The following is a 23308-nucleotide window of genomic DNA, read 5'->3' as shown; positions in this document are numbered from 1 at the left end:
TGAACATCATAGCTTAGCCTACCTTAAATGTGCCCAGAACAATTATATTAGTCTACAGTTGGACAAAATCACTTAACACAAAAACTATTTTGTAATAAAGGGTTGAATATTTCATCATTTATTGAATACTTTACTGAAAGTGAAGAAGAAAATGGTTGTAGTGTTACTCAGAGAATGGTTTCTACTGAATATATATGACTTTTGTATAATCATAAAGTTGAAAAATTAAGTTGAGCCATTGTTAATTTGAGGACCATCTATATGGTATTTTTTGTTCTACAAGTTATGTATTTTTGTTGTAGTTTTCTGTTTTCAACATTTTTTCTTTTAAATCCTTGCACACATTTTGCTACTTGTTTTGTCTGCTGTCATCATTGTTATTGCTGTTTTCTGGATCTGTTTAAATGGACTGATTTTCTTCCTGGTTATGGGTTACATTTTCCTTCTTGTTGGCATCATAGTATAAAATAATACTTTTGGCAAAATAATTAATAATTTATTCAACCAGTACTTCTGTTGATGGGCAATTATGTTGTTTTTCCAGTTTAGTGCTATTGCAGACAATGATGCAATGAATATGTGAATGCATTTTGTTTACATATTAAAATGCATCTTAGCATAAATTATTGCGAGTGGAATTTCTTGTCAAAAGGCATATGTATGTAAATATTTGATATATAATGCCATATTACCCTTTGCATAGAGTACACATATTTATATTATTTAAATAAGTGCTGAATTATTTTTGAGTTTAAAAGACAACCCTCCTTTGACATGGCTCATAGCACAACAGGCCAGGCTTTTAGTTGTTTGGTTCTTCAGCAGATTGTCACATACTCATCTTCTGGCCTCAGCATCAAAGTACTTGAATGTGATGCTTGGAGACATCCTTTTCACACAGTCATATGCCAAATGTGGCCATTGTTCATTTTCTTGTTAGACTTAAGAAGTGTCAGTTTGATCGTATTATAAATGGTACTGCATTTTTTGTTATGTCTAATGGAATAATTGAGCTATATCTATCTTTAGGAAATGTAGGAGGGAGAAATGAGGAAGTATTAGTCAAAGGGTACAGAGTTTTGGTTGTAAAGATAAGTCTCAGAAATCTGTTGTACAGCATGGTGCCTATAGTTAACAATGCTGTATTGTATGGTTAAAAATTTCCTAAGAGGATAGGTCTTATGTAAAGCGTTCTTACTACAAACACACAAATTAGTAATAGTAAATAAGAGAGTGGGAGAAAACTCTTGCAGATGATGAATAGGTTTATGGCATAGATTGTGGTGATGAGTTCACAGGTGTCTACTTTGCAAGCTCATCAAGTTGTATATGTTACACATATATACACACAAACTTTTTGTATGTAAAAATGTTTAAAAGAATGTTGAATTTTAAAAAAGAAAAAGACAACACATCCTAGCCTGCTTATATTTTGGGGGAGTTATGATGATGGTAATGGTCACAACAGTGGCAACACAGTTATTGTAATCATTATAAATTTAATAGAGACTATAGAGACTTGGTTCCACTTCTGAAGATTTTTTTTCAGTATGGTTGGATCTTACAAAGGTGCTAATGTTTGTGATAAAACTTTGAAAGTAGCTTAGTTTCAACTCTGCGGTAAAATCTTGACATAATGATCATCTGTTTATATATATAATTTTAAACATTCTGTAATACATAAGGATTTGAAGATTGCAACAATAAATTTGCTATGTTTTATTCTGACACTGTACATATATTTTGATTTTCAAATTATAGTATTATAACATTTTGTGGTGTGCAGGTGGCAGTGTTCAATTTTATGCTTAAATAATGATAGCAAAAAATGCAATTATTTGTGGAGTAGTTTATATTCAGTTTCTGCTGCATCACTCAGAATGTTAGTTGCTGTAAGAAGAGGCTTTTTTTCTTTTTTGGTTGTTTGTTTTAGTCGCATTACTTCACTTTGCAATTAGAATCTACTATAATATTACCTACTGAAAGCAGGGATTTTTGTCTGTCTTGTTCACTGCTACATCCTCAATGCCTAGGATATGTAGTGTATTTTATGTAATAGAAACTGAATGAGTAGTTTTTGAACATATAAGTGAATGGATCATCGTGTTGTATAGATTTAGGTAAAATGCGTGGTAGATTTATTCCAGTTGCTTTCCATTATAAATGTTGATAAGAACCATGCCGCATATTTAAAAAATAAATAAAACTTACATAACATGAATGACTGCACTAAATGAAGTATATTATTTAGGAGGTCAGTTACTTACTGGTGGCATAGTAGAGAATGCTTCCAAAGTGACCATCCTGAAGAATGGAGACTGCAGCTCATTGTCATTTCTTTTATTAATACTTCAAATATGCTCCCTTCTCTACTGCAGCTGTGAAACTTTTCCTGGTCTTCTCAGGAACTTTCTCTTCTCTGTTTTCTGTTGTGAATTATACTTTCATTTTTTAATTCCATTTTTATCTTCACCACTGGCTTTTTCTTTGCTATACCTTTTAATTTTATTTAATAAAAACTATCGCTTTGGGGAAATACCATTTGATGTTGAAAGTGCTCTGTATCTACACCATTCATAATGGTAACCACTAGACACAGGTGGCTATTGAGCAATCAAAATGTGGCCTACTGTGCCTGAGGAAATACATTTTGTTTCTTTTTTTCCCAGACAGAGTCTTGCTCTGTCACCCATGCTGGAGTAGAATGGTGCGATCACGGCTCACTGCAGCCTCAGCCTCCTGGGCTCAAGTGATCCTCCCACCTCAGCCTCCCAAGGAGTTGGAACTGTAGTAAAAACTGTGCACCACCAGTTTTTAATTTATTTATAGAGACAGGGTCTCACTATGTTGCTCAGGCTGGGGAAATAAATTTTTAATTTTAATTCTAATTTAAATAGTTGCATGTAGTAGCTATTAAAGCAGACAGTGTAGCTCTGGGTCTTACTATATATATAATTATTGGTCTACCTTCAAATAATATACCAGTTCATGTGTAGTGAGAACTTGACTTCTGTGCACTTCCATTTCCTCCCTCTCATCTTTTTTATATTTTGTCATATGTTTTACATCTACATATATTATAAACCCAGTGATACATTATTGCCATTTTGAGTTTAACAGCTTTTTAACTTTTAATGTGGTTAAATTAAGCGAAAATATCTCTGATTTTTTAGATTTCACCATTTCTGGTGCTGTTTTTGTGTGTGCAGATCTGCATTTTTATCTGGTATCATATTCCTTGAAAAATTTCGTTTAACATTTTTTATAGTACAGTTTTGCTGGCACAGAATATTTTTTAACTTTTTTTTTTTCTGGAAGAGTGTTGATTTTGCCTTTATTTGCCTTTGTTTTGCCTTCATTTTATCCAGTGAAAGGTATTTTCACTGGATCTAGAATGCTCAGTTGCCGTTTTTCCCCCTTGGTATTTTAAAGATGATGCCCCATTGTTTTTTGACTGGCCTTCTCTATTACATGTAGTGTGTTCTCACTTTTTTTTCTCTGTATGTAATATTTCTTTTTTTCTAACTACCTGAAAATTTTTTCTCTTTCAGCAGTGTTTTTTTTTTAAGCAGCTTTTTGTCTACATTTTAAGTTTGCCCTACTAGCAATTCTCTGCATTTCTTTGAGCTGCGGTGTTTTATCATTTTTTTACTTTGGAAAATTCCCAGCTAACATCTCTGTAAGTATATTTTCTTCTCTGTTCTTGTTTTCTTCACATTATTAAACTCCAGTTACACCTGCACTAGATCATTGGATATTATACTACAGCTTTAAAATTCCTGTTCTTTTTTTTTTTTTAATTTCAGTCTGTTTCTTCTTTTTGGGTTTCATTTTGAATAATATCTATTTACCTCTTTTTAAGCTCACTGATTTGTTTTTAGCTTTGTCTAATCTTCTGATAATTCTGTTGAAGATTTTTCTGATATTTCATTTTTATGTTCATTTAGCATTTCTTCTTTGCTGAATCCCTTATCTGTTTTTGTATTTTGTTCATATTTACCATGAGATCCTTTAATTCATAAATTACAATTATTCTAAGTTTTCTGTCTGATAGTTCAAATATCTGATTCATTTATAAGTCTAGTTCTGGTGTTTGCCTTGTCTTTTGACTATGGTTTGGGTTTGTTGTTAACTTTAAAAAAAAAAGTTGTGTGTGTGTGTGTGTGTGTGTATAAAATTGTTTTTTGTTGCATGCCAGACATTTTAGGTAAAGGGCAACAAAGATTGAGGTGGATAGTATTTATGCTCAGAAATGGGTACCTTTCTTCTTTGATGATGTTTGTGCATGTGGATTGGGATGGGGCAGAGATTGAGTCAGTCCAACAGTGACTTGAGTTGGATTTGTTTTTTTGTTGTCATTGTAATAGTTAAATTCACTGAATCAGAAACTTGAAATTCCTGCAGTAGTGGACTGCTTGCTGTTTCTTCATTCTTGGTTTGGAGACTGGGGTGCTGGAGTGTTTCCTCAGTGTTCCAGCTCCATCCTTCGCTTTTAGCAGGTCTTTGGATGCCTACATCACAGCGTGAACTCTCTTCGTATTCTTTGTAACTTTTGATAATATGTACTTTCTATTTTTGATTGTTTATATTTTCTTATCTTTCTTTGAAGATTGAGTTTTATTTTGACAGGCAGATAATTTACTTTTGGATTACACTGATCCTTTTGTAGCTTGTTTTTAAGCTTTGTTAGGGCTCTTGTTGGCATAGCTTTTATTCTATAACTGGAGTCAGTAGACTTTGGTTTATGAGCCATATCTGGTCCACAGCCCGTTTTTGTATAGTCTGTGATCTAAGAATGGGTTTTACATTTTTAAAGGGTTATAAAGAAACAAAAATAAAAATTAAGAAGTATATGTGACAGAGACAGTATATGCCTCGCATAGCCTAAGATACTTATCTTGCCCTTTACAGAAAACATTTTCTGATTCCTACTTGCTTAATTCTAATTTCTAAGGTGTTTTATTTCTTGGATTTTTACTGAATGCTGCAGGTTTTCTCTGTGGTATTTTTATTGTACCTGGTTGGAACTCATAGGTCTCCCAGCTTTGCCTAATCTTTGAGATATGTTCAGCTTTTAGCTACCCAGTATTTAATTTTTCTCTTTCTGATAATTGTCCTTTGCAAGCTTCATGAATTCTTACTATAACTTAGTTTCCTGCCAAAGACTCAAAGGATCTCCTATGCAAAATTTGGAGCTTTCCTTCTGAGTATCTACCTCCTCTTTAGTATAATGACCTGCAAATTCCACCTCCCTTAAATTCCCTGAACTTTGGTCTTTGTCTTCTCACCTGAGGAAGATGGCTGTGTTTTGTTTGGGTTCTTTCTTTCTGTGCTGGTGTTCAGCGAATGCTTCTAGGCAGAAGGGTGAAGTGATCATAGGGCTTACTTTTATTAACTTTCTCTCAGACATTACAGTCTTCTTTGACCTTTGCCCAATATCTGAAAACAGTTTTTCTAAATATGTTTTTTAAAGTTTTCTAGTTTATATGTGAGGCTAATCTAGTAGTAGTTATTCTTTCATGGTTGGAGATGGAACTCTGTTTAGCAGCTATTAATAAATATGCTTTTTAACCTCTGGTATTAGTATAAACCAATAATTGTAATTATATCTGTTAAATCTCTTATTTGCTGTAAATTTGAGTTTTGTTTTATGATATGTATAAGAGGTATTAGCAGAATACATAAGGAAACGTGATTATGATTCAGTTCTGTCCTGCATCTTGAATACCTATTCTGTGCCCAAGGCGTTCTACAACTTGCTAGAGACGGAAAATAACACATGAAGTGAAGATCAGGCTTTTAACCTTCTAGGGAAGGTAGACATATGTATTAATTATTTATTGCTACATAACAAATTACCTTTAGACTCAGTGGCTTAAAGCAACAATTTATTATCTGTTGGTCAGAATTTAGGGATGGTTTAGCTGGATCCTCTGGCTAAGCTCCATCTCCTAGGTGAGGGTCTTTAAAAAGCCTGCATTCAAGATGTGGACCAAAGCTACAGCTGTGTTGAGGCTTGACTGGTGAGGGTGCATTTCTAAGCTTGCTTACATTCACATGGTCATTAGCAGGATTCAACAACCTTGTGAGGTGCTTGTGGTCTTAGGACTGAGCACTTTAAATCTTTGTTTACTGTTGTCTAAAGGCTGCCCTCGGTTCCTTTCCACATAGGCCTCTCTGCATGATGACTCACAGTATGGTAGCTTGTATAGTCAGAATAAGCAAGCAGGGACAATGTGAGCAAGACACAGAAGCTCCAGTCTTTTGTAACCTTATCTTGGAAGTGAAATTCTGTCACTTTTACTATATTCTATTTAAGAAACAAGTCACTAGGTCCAGCCAACACTCAAGAGGAGGAGATGATACGAGGGCATGAATAGTGGATGCAGAGATAGTTGGCAGCCATTTCAGAAGCTGCCTACAACAGCATGTGGCATATTAATTATATAAATAATCATAAATGGGTCTATAAAATAATGTAACAACATCAATATATACCACATAATAATTTGCTGCATCATGTGCTGAGGTGCTTCCCTATTGATGATTATTTTATTTAAGCCTTTTCCACTATTCTCTAGGAGAGGTGATATTTATTGTCTCCAGTTTACAGATTGTTCAGTGAGGTTACCTAGCTATGATGTAGCAGAACTGAGACTCCAGGCTAGACACTGCTGATTCTAGCACCCATACTTTTAATTTTTATGTCTTGTCAGCATTAAAATAAAATTACTTTTTTTGGAGCACTTCTTATGTGCCAAGCATTTAAGTGGTTTATATAATGTTAACCTTATTTAAGGCTCATAGCAACTCTATTAAGTCTCCTTATCTTACTGATATTACACTCTAGCTTCCAGATTCAGAAAAAGTACTTTGAAAAATCAAATATATTTATTGTTCCAGAGACATAAAACAAATATTACGCAAAGAATCTCTGTAAATACCAAAAGAAATGAAACATTTAAATACCTTAGTACCTTAAAAAAGTGATATCAATCTAGCGTAGGCAACATGCTGAGATTTTGTCTCCCTCTCTCTTTTTCTTTTTTTTTTTTGAGACAGAGCCTCGCTCTGTCGCCCAGGGTTGAGTGTGGTGTTGTAATCTCTGCTCACTGCAACCTCTGCCTCCCAGGTTCAAGCAGTTCTCTGCCTCAGCCTCCTGAGTAGCTGGGATTACAGGCACCCACCACCATGCCTGGCTAATTTTTGTATTTTTAGTAGAGATAGGGTTTCACCATCTTGGCTAGGCTGGTCTTGAACTCCTGACCTTGTAATCTACCCGCCTCAGCCTCCCGAAGTGCTGGGATTACAAGCGTGAGCCACCGTGCCCAGCCAACTTTGTCTCTTAAAAAAAAAAATATCACTAATTAAATAAATTTGCAAAAAGAATCCTGGCACATTTCAGTCCATTTAGTATTTTGCAGAAGAAGGGTACTATGTGAGTCTTTAGTAGTAATAAATTTATAAATTCTTGAAAAGAAAGCCTACTCTGAGAACAAATCTCAACAAACACTGCTATATAAATTTTAGTCAGAAATTAGCTGATATATGTAATTAATTTTTAATTTTTTTTACTAATTTGAACTATTTTTACTAATACTTTCACAAGTAAGTTGATTGGCCTTCATATCAAAGGCTGTACATACTTTCTTCAGTCATATCGTTGTCTTTGCAAAGTGAGTCTTCTAAATGAAGAAAATAAGATACATTAGTTCTTCATGGTTAAAAGGCAAACCATAAGACTCTTTTGGCTGAATGTGGTGGCTCATACCTGTAATCCCTATACTTTGGGAGGCTGAGGCAGGTGGATCACCTGAGATCAGGAGTTCGAGACCAGCCTGACAAAATGGTGAAATTCCATCTCTACTAAACATACAAAAAATGAGCCAGGCAGACACCTGTAATCCCAGCTACTCAGGAGGCTAAGATAGGAGAACCTCTTGAACCCTGGAGGTGGAGGTTGCAGTGAGCCAAGATTGTGCCACTGCACTCCAGCCTGGAGACAGAGCGAGACTCAAAAAAAAAAAAAAAAAAAAAAGACTCTCTTGGTCTTTTAGGCCAATTAAATTTAATCAACCAAGGAATGTCTTTATAAGATATATGTTGACAATAACAAATATGAAAGTTTATTAATGACCTTATTTTTGAACCATTTCCTTATAATAGCATTCTCTCACTTTCTGCATTGCCGTTTACCATCTTAAGTAGGGCATAAATGCAGTTTAAGCTATATTCATTAGTGCCAACTAAGTGCCAAATACCGTTCTTAGTGCCTGGGATACATCAGTGAACACAGTGAACAAAAATTATGGCGTTTATATTTTAAAAAGCATGGTTCAGACAATAAACAGTAACCATAAGTAAGTAAGCAAGCATTCATTATAGTTAGTAGATAGGGAAAAAATTCTGTACTTGTTCTTTTAAACCTTGCAGAGGAAAATTGCATAGAAAACGACTTGTTTTTCAGCTCTACTTGGTTTTGTTGACCCCAAAACTGGGGATTTAAAAAATACTGGCAAAGACAAAAAAAATCATGAGAAAGTCTCTCTAAAAACATAGTTCAAATGATGTTATTAATTTAGAAAATGACCATGTTTTGCTCCTATAATAATGTATTGCTTTTTACAACTCAAGTATTATCAATATTGATGTATAATATAGAATTTAATGTCTTAGATATTTTTGGTAATGGTTTATAAAAAATGGAAAGTGTTTTTTGTTATACAAATTTTGTTATTCAAAATTTGTTTCTGTAAACTGTTGTTACTGTTCAAGTTATGCTGGCTTTAAATATTACAATTTTTATTGTAATCCCAAGGAAAATGTTTCAGCATGTCTTTTTATTGTTTAAATTACTCTTTTTAAGAAAGCTACCTTTGCTTTGGTTGTTTATCACAGTTGTCTGTTTTCTGCATTACTTTTGCAGTGAAGGGAAAGAAAAAAATTTTAATATCTGATACACAGTTTACCCTCTGTAGTTGCAGTTTTAGTATTCTTGATTCAGCCAGCTACAGATCAAAATATTTGCCAAAAAACCCCCCAAAATCGACTATTTACATAGCATTTCAATTGTATTAAGTGTTATAAGTAATCTAGAAATGATTTAATGTATTTGGGAGGATGTGTGTAGGTTTTATGTAAATACTATGCCATTTTATGTAAGAAACCCAAACATCTGTGGATTTTGGTGTCTGTGGAGGGTACGGAGGGACAACTGCATATCTTAATAGCTTGGAATTAACTAGGATATAGTATAGTTTCAGCATATAAGTATAGTAACATTTTACAGTGTTGCATATGTTGTCACAAAATTTTTAATTGAAATATTAATACTTACATTTTTTGGCTGACTTACTGAATTGAATCAATTTCTTATGCCATCAGAATGAATTCATTTTTTATTTGGTTTGTAAGTCACAGAGCCCTGGATATCTGTGTTTTTTTTAACATAAGATGACAAGTAGGGGATACCTGAGTTTAGAGGAGTGGGGATTTGAGAAAGAGTTTTAAGAAAGGGATGGGATGAACAATGGAGTCAATAAAAAGAGTGTTTTTGATAGATTTAAGAATAGTTATTAAAACAACAGACAACTTTTTACTTGGATTATTCCTTTTTAATTTGGTTTTCAAACAGTTCTCAGCAAGTACAATCCTTTTCATTGTATGTTTTAGCCATTGTAAATCAGTAGCATTAAGGTAAATGGTGTAGGAATAAATGGGAAGGAAGTAGAGTGTTTCTAGGACAACCATTTGAAGAGATTTTCTTCTCTTTGAATATTTGGTGTTTTAAAAACAATTGAGATTTAAGGTGCAAAAGTGGAAAAATAGTGGCCCTGTGCTCTGATTTTTGAAGCCTCTCCTCCATCTTTTCTGCTAATCTTTTTACTACTGATTGGTGGTCAGGTGCCCTCACATTCAGTCTTGTATACAGAAACTATTTCTTTTTTCTCTCTTCTTTTTTATATGGAACACTGTCTAGACATATGATTTCTCTTCTATAGCTTTAAAATTATCAAAACATTTTTAAAATTAAAAATTTTTATAGAGATGGGGTTTCACCATCTTGCCAGGTTGGTCTCGAGCTCTGGGTCCAAGCAATCCTCCTGCCTTGACTCCTTCCAAAGTGCAGGGATTACAGATGTGAGCCACTGCGGCTGGCCTGTCAAAAGGTTTTAAATTATATTTTTGCCTACAAATTCTCTCTTTGGGGAGAAAATAGTTTGGTTTCCAAGGGAATTTTAAGCCTAATGATGGAGAAATGACAAATGATACCTGTAACCAAGCCTGGAAAAGAATGTGCATTTGTAGTTTAAGATGCACAGTAACTAGGATGTAACTGGTACTAGATGTTTGTTGTAATTGTTGGTGTTTTTAATAAATTTGACGAAGCAGTAGTCTAGCCTGGTTCATTTGAACCTTTGCTTCTGATATTTGGAATGACTGCCAGCTGGTGAATGGCTATGATAACCTTTACTTGGCTAATATGCATGTCAGTTTTAGAATTTATCCTAAAAGTGACAATTTGCCTGTCACCTGCAGAGTTAAGTGGTATAATGGCAGCTGAACAGTGAGGGAGGAGAGTGGAGTTGAGAACTGGTAGAAATGAAATCACTCATACAGGGAACATGTTTTTTCTTGAGATAATGAACATACTACCCCAAAATAACGTGGTTGAGTATATTTTGTTTTTGATTGATTGTTCAAAGATATAAGTTTTAAGTCTTCATATATAAACTATTGTATAATTATGTAAGAAGGAAAAGAAAATGATGATGGCACTTTGAGGACTTTCAGGCTTAGAGCTAGTCTGTTATCTGGTAGAGCACTAATGTACATGGCTGATTTAATATACAGATTAACAGATTTAAAACTTTTACCCTTTACTTGTTATTAGGCAGTTAGGTTATCTTCCAGCTTGTTGGCTAGTCAACACCAATGTGTTTCCTTTAACTCCAAAAATCTCAGCATATGCTGTTTTATATATCTTAAATAATTTAAATACATTTCTTACTCTTTCCACAGCATGTAGAGTCCATGAAGTACGGGACGATAAAGCTTCCTACACATACCACCAGAAGGATCTCTTTGAAAGATTCACCACAGGACTACTAGAGAGAATAATTTGTCCGAAGCATCATGTGTTGAAACAACAGAAGTCTATCCACCTGTGCACTAACTAGAAACAGAGTTACAATGTTTTCAATTCTTTGAGCTCCAAGACTCCAGGGAAGTGAGTTGAAAATCTGAAAATGCGGCCATGGACTGGTTCCTGGCGTTGGATTATGCTCATTCTTTTTGCCTGGGGGACCTTGCTATTTTATATAGGTGGTCACTTGGTACGAGATAATGACCATCCTGATCACTCTAGCCGAGAACTGTCCAAGATTCTGGCAAAGCTTGAACGCTTAAAACAGCAGAATGAAGACTTGAGGAGAATGGCCGAATCTCTCCGGTAGGTCCTAAAATACTTAAGGAAGAATGATGAAATACTGTACTTTGTTTTTAGGTATAGGGCTTCATTCTGCTAGGAAAAATAGTTAATTATTTTTATAACCTGCTGTCTTTGTCAAAAGACGGTTTTCTATCTCCGTATATTTAATACAGAGCAAGTTTGTCCAACCCACAGCCCATGGGCCACAGATGACCCAGGACAGCTTTGAATGAGGCCCAACACAAATTTGTAAACTTTCTTAAAACATTCTGAGATTTTTAAATTTTTTTTTTTAAGCTCATCAGCTATCATTAGTGTTAGTGTACTTTATATGTGGCCCAAGACAATTTTTCTTCCAGTGTGGCCCAGGGACATCCCAAGATAATTTCTCCATAGTGGCATCATTATTTTGCATATGAATTTTAATGTAGAAAAACTATGCCATTTAATTTATGTACTTGTATTTCATTTACAGTTACATATTAAAAAATTGATGTATTAAATCCAAACTATGATTTAAACTAGTGTATATTAAAAATTTTATATGAACTGTAACAAAGATATTCTAATAACTGGGAGGCTGAGTTAGTCTAACTATAACTTATTAAAATGTAGAAGTGAAAGTTTGTCATTAAACAACTGGATCTGGAATCCAGAAAATGATTATCATTGTTATTTCTAGTCTGTAAAAAATGTGACATATATCTATTAGAAGACATCAAGCGTTTGGAAAACCACAGTCTCCTATATATTTTCAGGGAGCAAGTAAACATAATATTACATAGGCGATCTCTGAATTTTTTTCCAAAGTTATTGAGGTAAAACATGACCTAGTATCTTATATGCAAAGATGATCGTGTAGTACTTGCTCTCTCAAACTAGAGAAGCCAGAAATGAAGATTTGAGAGTCATTACTTCAGAGGTGGTAAAAGTGGTATAGAGAAAAAGAGCTGAAAGTTCATTTCTCTTTGAGAAACACATAAATTAAGGAGTAGAAAGTGGAAACATCCAGTTGTGCAGAAAGCTTTTAGAATAGTTGGGGAAGAATAGAGAGGGAGAGCTGTTACGGAAACTGAGGAACATTCTGTGAGGGAAGAATGTAGTTGACAGTGTTAAATTACCCTTGATGCTATAGAGAGGATGCCCATGGTCCTCTCATTTTCTACTCTCACTGCCCTTCACTCTTTGTTTAGAACTCGGATTTTTCCCTTTGTCTACAGTCATAACTTTTTCTTCACCATAATGTTATTTGGGTCCTTTTATGTCCTTTGAAAGGCAATGCTAGGTGTTAAGATAAAAATGAATGAAACATTATTATTGTCATTTGTTGTAGTACCATTCAAGAAGATAGCAAGTGGTCAGGGATCAGAAAGTGGATAGAACTTCTTGAATTTGTCTATTATTTTCTTTCCTACTTGGGGTACTCAGGGAACATCATATAGAAAGGTGATCTTTCAGTAGAGTCTTATTCATTCTAAAGATTGATAATTTAGGGGTTAGTAATAATAGCTGTCATTTATTACATGCCAGGTACTGTGCCAAGGACTTTGCATGGATCATCTCATTGAATTTCACACTATCTTTCTGAGATGTTAGTACCATTTTTGTAACCGTTTTACAGATTAAGAATTATAGAGATGTTAAGTAATTTAATTTGCTGAAGGTCACACTTTTCACAAGTGGTAGAGCCTACTTTGAATCTCAGTAGTATGACTCCAAAACCTAAACTCTGAATGACTGTATTGCCTTCCTGAGCAGAAAACAGAGAAATCAGTGACCTAAACGTCTTAGTATGAGACGTATGAGATCACCAAGAATAGCTACTATTCTAGTTGATTTTGGAGTTTGCTTTGATTGTAGTAAAATCTCCTTCTATATCATGGGAATTTTGCTTCTAAAAATATTTTTCCCCTTAACAATTTAGGCTAATAAATAATTGCTCACTTTTCTTGTGGTTCCATCTTCAATACTGATATTTCAGTTTGTTTATTTCTGACTGCCAAATGTCTTGTTTTTGTTGTTTGAAGGGAAAGCTTGCCTTTAGTATGGATTTTTCTTTCTGCAAAATAATCTTTAGGTCTATTAAGTCACTTTCTTTATATTTTTATATGTTGAAATTAATTTCTTAACTACTACATTTAAATGTAGAGACTAATTCTAAGAGCTGAATCACCTAAGTCAAAGGGTATTACCATGTAATTACAGTCTGAAAACAGACTAAGCCAATGAGCCTGTGTTTATATAAGGGAATATAATTTCAGGAAAATAGTTTATAGTTATTTTCCCTCATTAGGGAAGAAAGCCTCCTTGGGCCCTTTCATTGACTTTACTGCTGGGGCCGTTTGTGTTTCTTCCGAAGGGATGTCGTTTTAGAGCCCTCTGGCATGAAAGGAAGAGAAATGGAGGTGCTACTAGCATTGGAATTTTTTTTCCCCTTATAGTAATTAAGTTAATATTTTGTACTTCATTTGTTATGTCTTTTTCTTGTAAGAAAATATGTTCACAAGTCAGACTACAAAGGATTAGTTCAGATGTTTATAACTAGGTCATTTCTTTGCGATAAGGCATATGGATTGGAGTTGGAAAGCAACACAGAAGCTTGGAACTACAATTTTTTAGATTTTGTAGATTCAAGACAATAATTTGAAAAGCAATTAACAAATCTTTCAGTAGAATTTTCTGGATTTTGTTGATAGTGTTAGAAATTTAGGAAAATAATTTAAATATATCGCAGAGGGATGCAAATGTACAATCACGATATATAGGAGGTTGCAGTGTATTTGTGTAAATCTGATCTATTGATGAGTAATGTCCGTACATAAAATTCACTCACTTTATCATAGATGTCTGTGAGTTTTGGCAAATACTTAGTCATGTAACCATCACAAAAATTATAGATGAATTCTACCTCTCTCTAGAATTCTGTTGTTCCCTCTTATGGTCAAATTCTCTCCCTACCTCCTGTCCCTGGCACTTACTGATCTGCTTTCTGTCACACTTTTTTACTGTTTCAGAATGTCATATAAATTGAATTACGTAGTATGTAGCCTTTTGAGTCTTTTTTCATTTACCATAATGTTTCTGAGATTTATCAATATTATTGTCTGTATTAGTAGTTCATTCTTTTTTATTGCTGAGTAGTATTTTTATTCTTTTTAAATGTTGAGTAGTATTCCATTATATTGATGTGTCTTAGCCCATTTAGCGTTGCTATCACAGAGTACCTGACACTGGATAGTTCATAGAGAAAGAAGTTATTTGGCTCATGATTCTGGTGGCTGAAAAGTCCAAGATTGAACAGTTGCATCTGATGAGGTCCTCAAGCCGCTTCAATTCATGGTAGGAAGTGGAAGGAGAGTAAGCATGTATAAAGAGATCACATGATAAGAGAGGAAGCAAGACAGAAACCGAGGAAGCCAGACTTTTTTAAACAACCTGCTCTTTTGGTAACTATTCCATTCCCATGAGAAGGAGAACTCAGTCATCTCTGAAGGAGGAGCATTAATTTATTCATGAGGGATCTAGCTCCATAACCCAGATACCTCCCACTGGGTCCCACCTCCCAACACTGCCATGTTGGGGATCAAATTTCAACGTGAGTTTTGTTGAGGACAAACCACATCCAAATCATAGCAAGATCTATCACTTTTTTTTTTTTTTTTTGATCCATTCACCAATTCAAGAATGTGAGGTTATTTCCATTTTGGGGCAGTTGTGAGCAAAGTCACTATTAACCTTTGTTTCATAAACGTTTGTATGACCATAGTTTTATTTCTCTTGGGCACTCCCACTAGGAGTGGTACTGCTGGTCATATGTTAACTGCATATTTAACTTTATAAGAAGCGGCTCAGTTGTTTTTCAAGAGTACCTGTACCATTTTGAAATTCTTACCAGAAATTCCTGAGAGTTCTACTTGCTCTCCTCCTACCCAGCATTTGCAAGTGTCAGTTATTTTTATTTTAGCCATTGTAATAGATATGTAATACTATCTCATTGAGGTTTCAATTTGTATTTCTGTAATGAATGATACTGGCCATTTTTTAATGTGTTTATTTGCCATTCATATGTCAACTTTGGTGAAGTTTTTATTCACTTCACCAAAGAATCTGTTGCCTATTTTAAATAATTGAACTGTTTTCTTTTAATAAGTTCTTTGAAAAAATCGTTTTTTAAAAATATATAAACACAAAATTATATTTATTAGTAATATAAAATATGGTATAATATAATGAAAAACAAAAACATAGTGACATAAAACAGTCATTTATTTGCCCTTGATTTTTCCAATTTGGGTTAACTCCAGCTAGGCTTTTTTTCTAATTATAAACAGGGTCACTCGTGTGGCTGCAGTCATCTGGTGGCTTGGTTGTGATTGGGCAGTCCAAAATGACCTCACTTACATATTTAGCAATTAGGTTGACCATTAACTGGCTCGCTTCCATATTTCTTTTCTGGAAGGATAGCCCAGATTTCTTACATGGTAGTGTTCTAAGAGGAAGACAGCAGGAATTGCATGGCCTCATGAGACTGAGCATCAGAAGTAACACAGTGTCAAATCTGCCACATTCTGTTCATTGCAGGTCAAGAGGCCTACCCATATTCAAAAATAGAAGAAATAGATACCGCATCTTGGTTGATGAAACTACAAAGAATGCGTAATTGGATTAGGTCAAATCATGGTGGGCTTATATAGCAAGAGTTATGTATAGACCCGATTGATAGATAATAGAGAACCATAGTTGTTTTTCAGCAGAGGAATGACACAGTAAAAATGGTTGAGGAAGATTTAGATTTTCAGGTGGATTTGGTGCATGTGCCAGACTGGAGTTAAGATATTTCTTGGAAAACTCTTGAAGTATTAATCTAGATAAGAGGTAATATAAACTTATACTGAAATTAATGATTGAATCTGTTGACTTTGATGCTTAGGTTTTCAACATGCTTGTATTTAGATTTTCCCAGACATCTCTTTCTTTCTTGTTCATTGGTATCATATTAGGACACATGTAGTGGGCCTTTAAAAAATTTAGAAACTATCACTTTCTCAGTCCTTTTATGCTTCATGTTTGTTTTGTTTCAACATTTAGTAATGTGAAATAGCTATTTGCTCACAGAATTTTTTGCTTCTTGGGATTTGAACCGGCCACATTGCTTCCCAGAGTTGAAATTTACCAGAAAACACCCAGAAAATTGTTGGTTTCTGCAGAAACCCCCTTGAGCAGTGAACCTCAACCTGGTTGGGTGTCAGTCTCATGGAGTTGTAAAATCTAAAATGTGATTAATTGACAACTTTCCTTTTAACCTAATCCTTGTTATTCTAGGGACATTTATTTTTGAGAACAGAACTTAAAAAAATTCAAATGTGGTTTTTGGCCTTTTGACCGATTAATAAAGTTTTTTTTGTTTGTTTGGTCTAGGAAAGGAGAAGAGATTTCTTCCGGAATTTAGATGCTAGCTGTAAAACTGTAAATTTAAAAACCACAAAGAATGTATGATTAATTTCTGATTACCTGTTTTTCTGAGCTATGTATCATCTGCCAGTATGGATTGCAGACAAAGCATAAATCTTCTGGTGGAAAAATTTGTCCCAGGCACCAGAAGTATACTGAGTTGGGCAGAAAGGAAACTGAAGTGGTTCTTCACAGGTCATGTTTTACTGTTGTTTGAGAAGATTGTATTAAAAAGTGGGCTGCCTTCGTTCTAGGTGGTTGGTTGGTTGGAAGATTTTGCTCTAGACCTTCTTCTCTATAACTGCTAGTCTCTCATATAAGAAGTATACATATATTCTTAAAGCAAGTGAGATGGATTGGAATGTGTACAGCACCTGCTATCTAATTATAACCTTTCATTATATCTGCCTTTTGCTTTTTCAATCTTGTATCCATTATTCCTCATGTTATCAAGAATATCTTATTTTTAAGATATAATGAAAGATACTCCTTCCTGAGAACATTTCAGTGGGAACAACATTCCTATCCTGATCGGGCTGATAAAGCAGATATTCTCTCCCTGGAATTTCTTGTAACTTTTTAATACTTACTAGATTAAATTTACTAACATTTTGTTTTGGATTTTTTCTATATTAATGAGCTATTTATTTATAATTTTTCCTTCTTGTGATGTCTTTCAGGTTATCAATATTATGCAGGCCAATTCTGTTCTCTGGAAAAGTTTATGTAAAATTGATCTTCATTCTCTTTTAAATATTATAATTCTACCAGTGAAGTTATCTGGGCTTGGAGTCTTTTTGTGGGGAAGGGTGGTGGCAAAGAAGAACATATGGGAAGATTTTAGGTTCTGGATTTCATGTCTTTCATAGAAATTGGACTGTTCAGCTTTTCTATTTTTTTTTTCTTAGGTCAGTTTTGGTGAGATGTGTTTTTCAAAGCATGTGTTCATTTTATCAACATGTTCAAATGTTCTAGCATAAAATTGTTCTTAGTGCCATTTCATTTTCTTCTCCATACTCGTATATCTATAGTAATGTCTCCTTTTTCATTCTTAATATTAGTTGTGTTTTCTCCTTTTATCTTGCTAACAGTTTATCAATTTAATTTGCTTTTTCAAAGAACCAACCTCTGTGCTTTTTTTTTTTCTTTATTGTATATCTGTTTTCTATTTTATTTTCTTTTATGTCCTGGAAAGCTTTAAGTTTCTCTAAGCACAGCTTTGAGTTGTATTCCATAAGTTTTGATGATGTTCTATTTTTGTCATTAATTTAAAATATTTTAAAATTTGTATCGTGATTTTTTTTTTCTATGACCCATAGGTTATTTAGTAGTTGTTACTTAATTTCCAAATTGGGCTATTCTGTTTATCTTTCAGATATTGATTTCTAGTTTGTTCTTCAGCCAGATAGAATTATATTCTGTATTTCAGTTCTTTGAAATTTATTTAATGGCTCAGCAAATGACTGATGTTGTTGAATGCTTAAGAAACGTGTATTCTCTTGTTGCTGAGTCTGATCTAGTATATATGTCATTTAAGTTAGGTTGGTTAATTAAGTTATTCAGATTTATTAATTTTTATAAATATTCATATTCTTTTATAATTGGCCAAATATTTATCCTTTCTAGTGTTCTTTATTCCTTCCTGTTATTCAGTTCTTTAATGTTGAATCATTTTCTTCAGCCTTAATATCCTATAGTATTTATAGTGCAGGTTTGATAGCAATAAATTCAGATTCTCTTCTTTATAAAACTTTAACTTTCATTTTGTTAGATACTTCTATTGAGTGTAGAATTTAGTTTAGCAATTATTTTTAAAAGCATTTTAAGTATGTCATTTCATTGATTTCTGCCTTTCACATCTCTGAGAAGTCTGCAATTTTAAGAAGTGTATCTTTCTCTTTGACTGTGTTTACTGTTTTTTTTCTTTTTTGCCTTTGGTGTTAAGCAGTTGACTGTGAGTGCCTAGTGGCTTTATTTGTTTTTATTCAGCTTGAAGTTCACTGAGCTGCTTAAATCTGGGAGTTGATGTATTTTATCAGTTTTGGAAAACCCTCAGCTATTAGTTCTTCAAATACTGCTTCTGAAGCCATTGTTTTCTATTTTTTCCTTATGGAATTCCAACTATATGTATTATTAAATTTATTTTTATGGTATCTCACATGCCTTTATGCGTCTTTCATAATCTAATTTCTCTTTGCATTTTATTTTGTATTATTTTTTATTGAACTGGCTTCCAACTTATATCACCTATCTTCTGTTTTGTTTATTGTGCTGTTAAACACACACAGTTAGCAATTTTTTATATATTTTGATTCTAGAATATTCACTTGATTCATTTTGATAATTTCACATTTCTTTGGAATTCTCCATTTTTCATCTGTCTTGTCCATATTTCTTTTAATTTCTTAAATAGGTATTCTAATATAACTATTATATTTTCTGCTAATTTCAATTTCATGGATCACCATTTGGTTGATTTCTTTTGATACTTATTTTGATTATTAGTCAAATTTTCTGCCTCTTTGCATGTCTTGTAATTTTAAATTTTATATGTTGTGTATAATGGCACTGTTGAGGCTACAGAGGCTTTTCTCTCTGTTGGAGAGTGGGCTTAATATTTCAATCCAGTACCGTCAGTGACTGAACATGGCTATGTTGTAGTTTTAGTAAAATCTTGCCCACTTTGTTTCTTCGTTGTTCCTCAGGTATAATTCTTCTAGACTTTTTATTGACAATTTGGTAGATTTCAGATTTGAAGTATAGGACATTTCTTCTGCCCTTCAGAGGTTTTGAGCTTTGCTCTTTGGTCTCTTGCTCCATGCAGCCTCTAAATTTGAAATACATTGAAGAGAAAACTAGCTGTGAGTTTAAGGTAGGCCTCAAGCAGGACTTTGTCTTGTAAATATCATAAGACTATGAGAAATTTCATTCTGTGTTAAAATTACTGTCTAGCCTTGGAGCTATAGAATCCAGCAGATCAATCATGGAGAAAACTGGCTATGTGTTTACTGCTCTTGCAGTTTCCAAATTTTCACACCACTCTTCTGTGTGATCCCTACCCAGAATCAGCAAATGCTTCCCAAGTAAGAACATAGCTAGCTAGTTCAGCCTGCTCTGGAATTTTGGTTAATTTAATCCCTCACTTCCATAGCTCTCTAATGCTTTAAAAGGATTATATCTGCAAGTTGTTTTTTTTTTTCTGGGGGTGGGGTGGAGTGCTTATTGTCATTATTACAATGAGTATGAGAATAGGGTTTGCCATGTTATACTGTATTCTACTTATAACTACATATACTCTACCTGTATTAAAAGTGGAGTTCATTTATCCCAGTGTTGCTGACATACAAGATTTCCATTCGTTCCTGTGCCCAGATCTCTAGAGCCTTCTGGTTCTTGCCCTTTTAATAACCTGGTTCTTCAGGCTTTCCTTTGATTCCCTTTTAACCTTCTATTATATATCTTAATTGTGTGGTAAAGGAAAGGAAGAGTTTAAGTGGATTCGAAGTTTGTCATGTTAAAGCGAATTAAATACGGTCGGAGAAGGACTTCGTACTTCTATATTTGAGTTCTAGTGGATAAACTGTAACCTAACTTAATAGGTAGACAAGATTGAAAACCTGACTTAGGAATATGCTCCTGTAACAATAGCTGAGTCTTTCCCAATCCCAGCAGCCATATTTCAATGATTCACACACTGCTGAGCGTTCAAACTGTGTTCAAGTAAGGCAAATGCTGATCTGTAACCAATCCAGTTGTTTCTGTACCTCACTTCTGATTTCTGTATATCATTCCCCTTTTTTTGTCTATAAATCTTCTACTATGTGGCTGCACTGGAGTCTCTCTGAATCTGCTGTGATTCTGGGTGCTGCCAGATTTGTGAATCGTACATTGCTCAATTAAACTCCTTTAAATTTAATTTGGCTGAAATTTTTCTTTTTAACCAGTAACTGTCAGTAATCTTTTTCAATGACTGATATAATGAACCTGTTAGGAGAAAGACCAGGATGAGATTTAGATAGGTTGAACTTAATGTGCTTGCTGAACCTATCCAAAAGAAAGTTGAAAAGTGAGTCTAGAATTCAGGAAAAAAGCTAGGGTGAGAGAGAAATATGCCTTTGGGAATCATGCACATAGAGGTGATTGCCAGAAAATGGTGGCACAAAGTAAAAATTTCTCCATGCACTTCAGATGATCCGTAGTTTCCCTAAACATTGTGGACTTGCAGGGAAGGAAGTGTGGGAACAGCATCAACATATTCTTAGGTACGGGGCCAGCAAGAATCTCACATGGTAGGAAAACTCGTTTTTCAACCACCAAACCTGTTCTATGAATATAGCAATTCGTTATATGTAGAGAAGCATAGAATCACATGTATTTTTACATACTATTGTCATTACTAGGTTTTATTAGGGACAGAACCTTGGTAGAATAAAAGCACATTGAGAATATCATGCTACTTTCATCATCATTTGTTATGTTGTCTTAATTTTCTTCTTCACACCCAAGACTTGAATATATATGTACACACACACACACACACACACACACACACACACACATTTACATGGAAGTAAAGTTTACATGGAAAAATGCCAAGGAAGGAGTTTTCAGGCAACAAAAGTATTATATCAGTTGTTCTCTTTAGAACACTGTGATATATAGCACTATTACCTGCCTTTTCATGTGTACTGCAAAGTATAACCCCACTTAAACTCAATATATGAAAATCTAGGTTTACACAGAAGATAAAAGGTAAAATAGTCTTTATAAAATGCAGACTTTTAGTGAATTTGGATTCAAGATTTAACAATCCACTTTGCCCATAGTCTTACAAGTTTTTTGTAAAGCTAGGCCTACCAGTGTATAGGCACAGTGAATGGCTTATAATCCTATTCATAGGAGAGTTGCAACTCATAATCATAATTTTATGACACTTTTCTCAAGGTCTCACATGGCACCCCATCAACTAGGTGTTGGATTGCAGTGGGAAACAACGCAAGAAAAGCTGTTAGCTTCTTTCACTCCTAGCATCTCAATTGTCCTAACAGTAACATTAGCAGCAAGCAGGAACAGCAAGACAACAAAAACAACAGCTGTTAATATGTGTTACTATGTAGCAGGTCACATTCTAAGCTTTGTATATATATGATCTTATTTAATCCCTAACGCAGACCTATGAGTAAGTACTCACATTATCCCCGTTTTATAGATGTAGACAGAGAAGTACAGTCAAATAGCTTGCTGAAGTGTATACAACTGTGAGTGATGAATCTGGAGTTCAAATCTAGGCTCTCTTGCTCCATATTCCACATTCTTAATCGTGTTGGTATGGTGGCTCTAAAAGTCACTGCTTTTTCACAGAAAATGTGCAACAATCCTTTTTTTCCTAACATCCTTTGCGTGTTTTGTATATGGGTCCAGTAGACTAGACCATAGGCTATAATGAACATTCTTTTTCTACCAGATTCCTTTCTTCCCCATTTATCATTAAGCAAACTTAGCAAGGAAAATTATCAGTGATAAAGATGGGTCATTCTGTAGTGATAAAGGAGTAATGAGGACATAATAGTCCTTGACATGTATGCACATAACAACAAAGTGTGAAATATCTGAGGCAAAATATGTGAGACAAGGAGAAAAGATAAATTCACTATTGTAGCTAGAGACTTCAGCACCCCTCTTACAGTAACTGAAAGATTAAGCAGGCAGAAAATCAGTGAAGATATAGCTGATGTGTATGGCATTTTCTTCAATCAGCTTGACCTAATTGACATTTACAGAATACTCTTTTCAACAACAGCAGAATACACCTTTACCATTGAAAACCTGTCTGTCCCAGTGGACTCTCTGTTACTTGGATTGGGGAGTTTCTTGTAAAAGGTTATCTTGTCATAATGAATAGGGAAGTCTGTGTATTTGGAGTTGGCTCAGTGGGGAGGGATAGGGCTGTAGAAATTTATTCTTATTTATAGTATCGGCTAGAAGTCTATCATGTAGAGAAAAATTTCTTTCTTTCTTTTTTTTTTTTTTTTTTTTGGGGATGGAGTCTCGCTCTGTCGCCCAGGCTGGAGTGCGGTGGCATGATCTCGGCTCACTGCAAGCTCCGCCTCCCGGGTTCATGTCATTCTCCTGCCTCAGCCTCCTGAGTAGCTGGGACTACAGGTGCCCGCCACCACGCCCCGCTAATTTTTTGTATTTTTCAGTAGAGATGGGGTTTCACAGTGTTAGACAGGATGGTCTCGATCTCCTGACCTTGTGATCCGCCTGCCTCGGCCTCCCAAAGTGCTGGGATTACAGGCGTGAGCCACCGCGCCCGGCGAGAAAAATTTCTTTTCTCCTTCATTTCAAGCTTTGCCTACTCCCTACCCACAACAAAGATGGTTCAGTAGAAACTGGTTATGTGGAATGTAAGGTAAGATCATGCCT

The 23308-nt window shown here is 34.5% G+C and overlaps 1 protein-coding gene across 7 annotated transcripts in view; it reads left to right on the top strand.

The window, feature by feature from the left end:
* FUT8 (fucosyltransferase 8) overlaps positions 1-23308 on the top strand; it is a 357961-nt gene that overhangs the window by 145156 nt on the left and 189497 nt on the right. For 5 of the 7 annotated variants that reach the window (XM_030930690.1, XM_030930688.1, XM_030930686.1 and 2 more), the window contains one exon: positions 11023-11452. The exons of 1 other annotated variant lie outside the window; for it this stretch is intronic. In XM_030930690.1, the coding sequence (XP_030786550.1) occupies positions 11250-11452 (203 nt within the window). In that variant the 5' untranslated portion in view covers positions 11023-11249. Of the gene's footprint in view, positions 1-3659; positions 3680-11022; positions 11453-23308 lie in introns of those variants that run through there. One more of the 7 variants, XM_030930691.1, reaches the window with a different exon arrangement.

The sequence above is a fragment of the Rhinopithecus roxellana genome, chromosome 5 (assembly GCF_007565055.1).
Source record: "Rhinopithecus roxellana isolate Shanxi Qingling chromosome 5, ASM756505v1, whole genome shotgun sequence".
In the NCBI taxonomy this organism is placed as follows: Eukaryota; Metazoa; Chordata; class Mammalia; order Primates; family Cercopithecidae; genus Rhinopithecus; species Rhinopithecus roxellana.
Note: the sequence above shows the minus strand (reverse complement) of the source record. Positions and strands in the feature narration are given on the sequence as shown.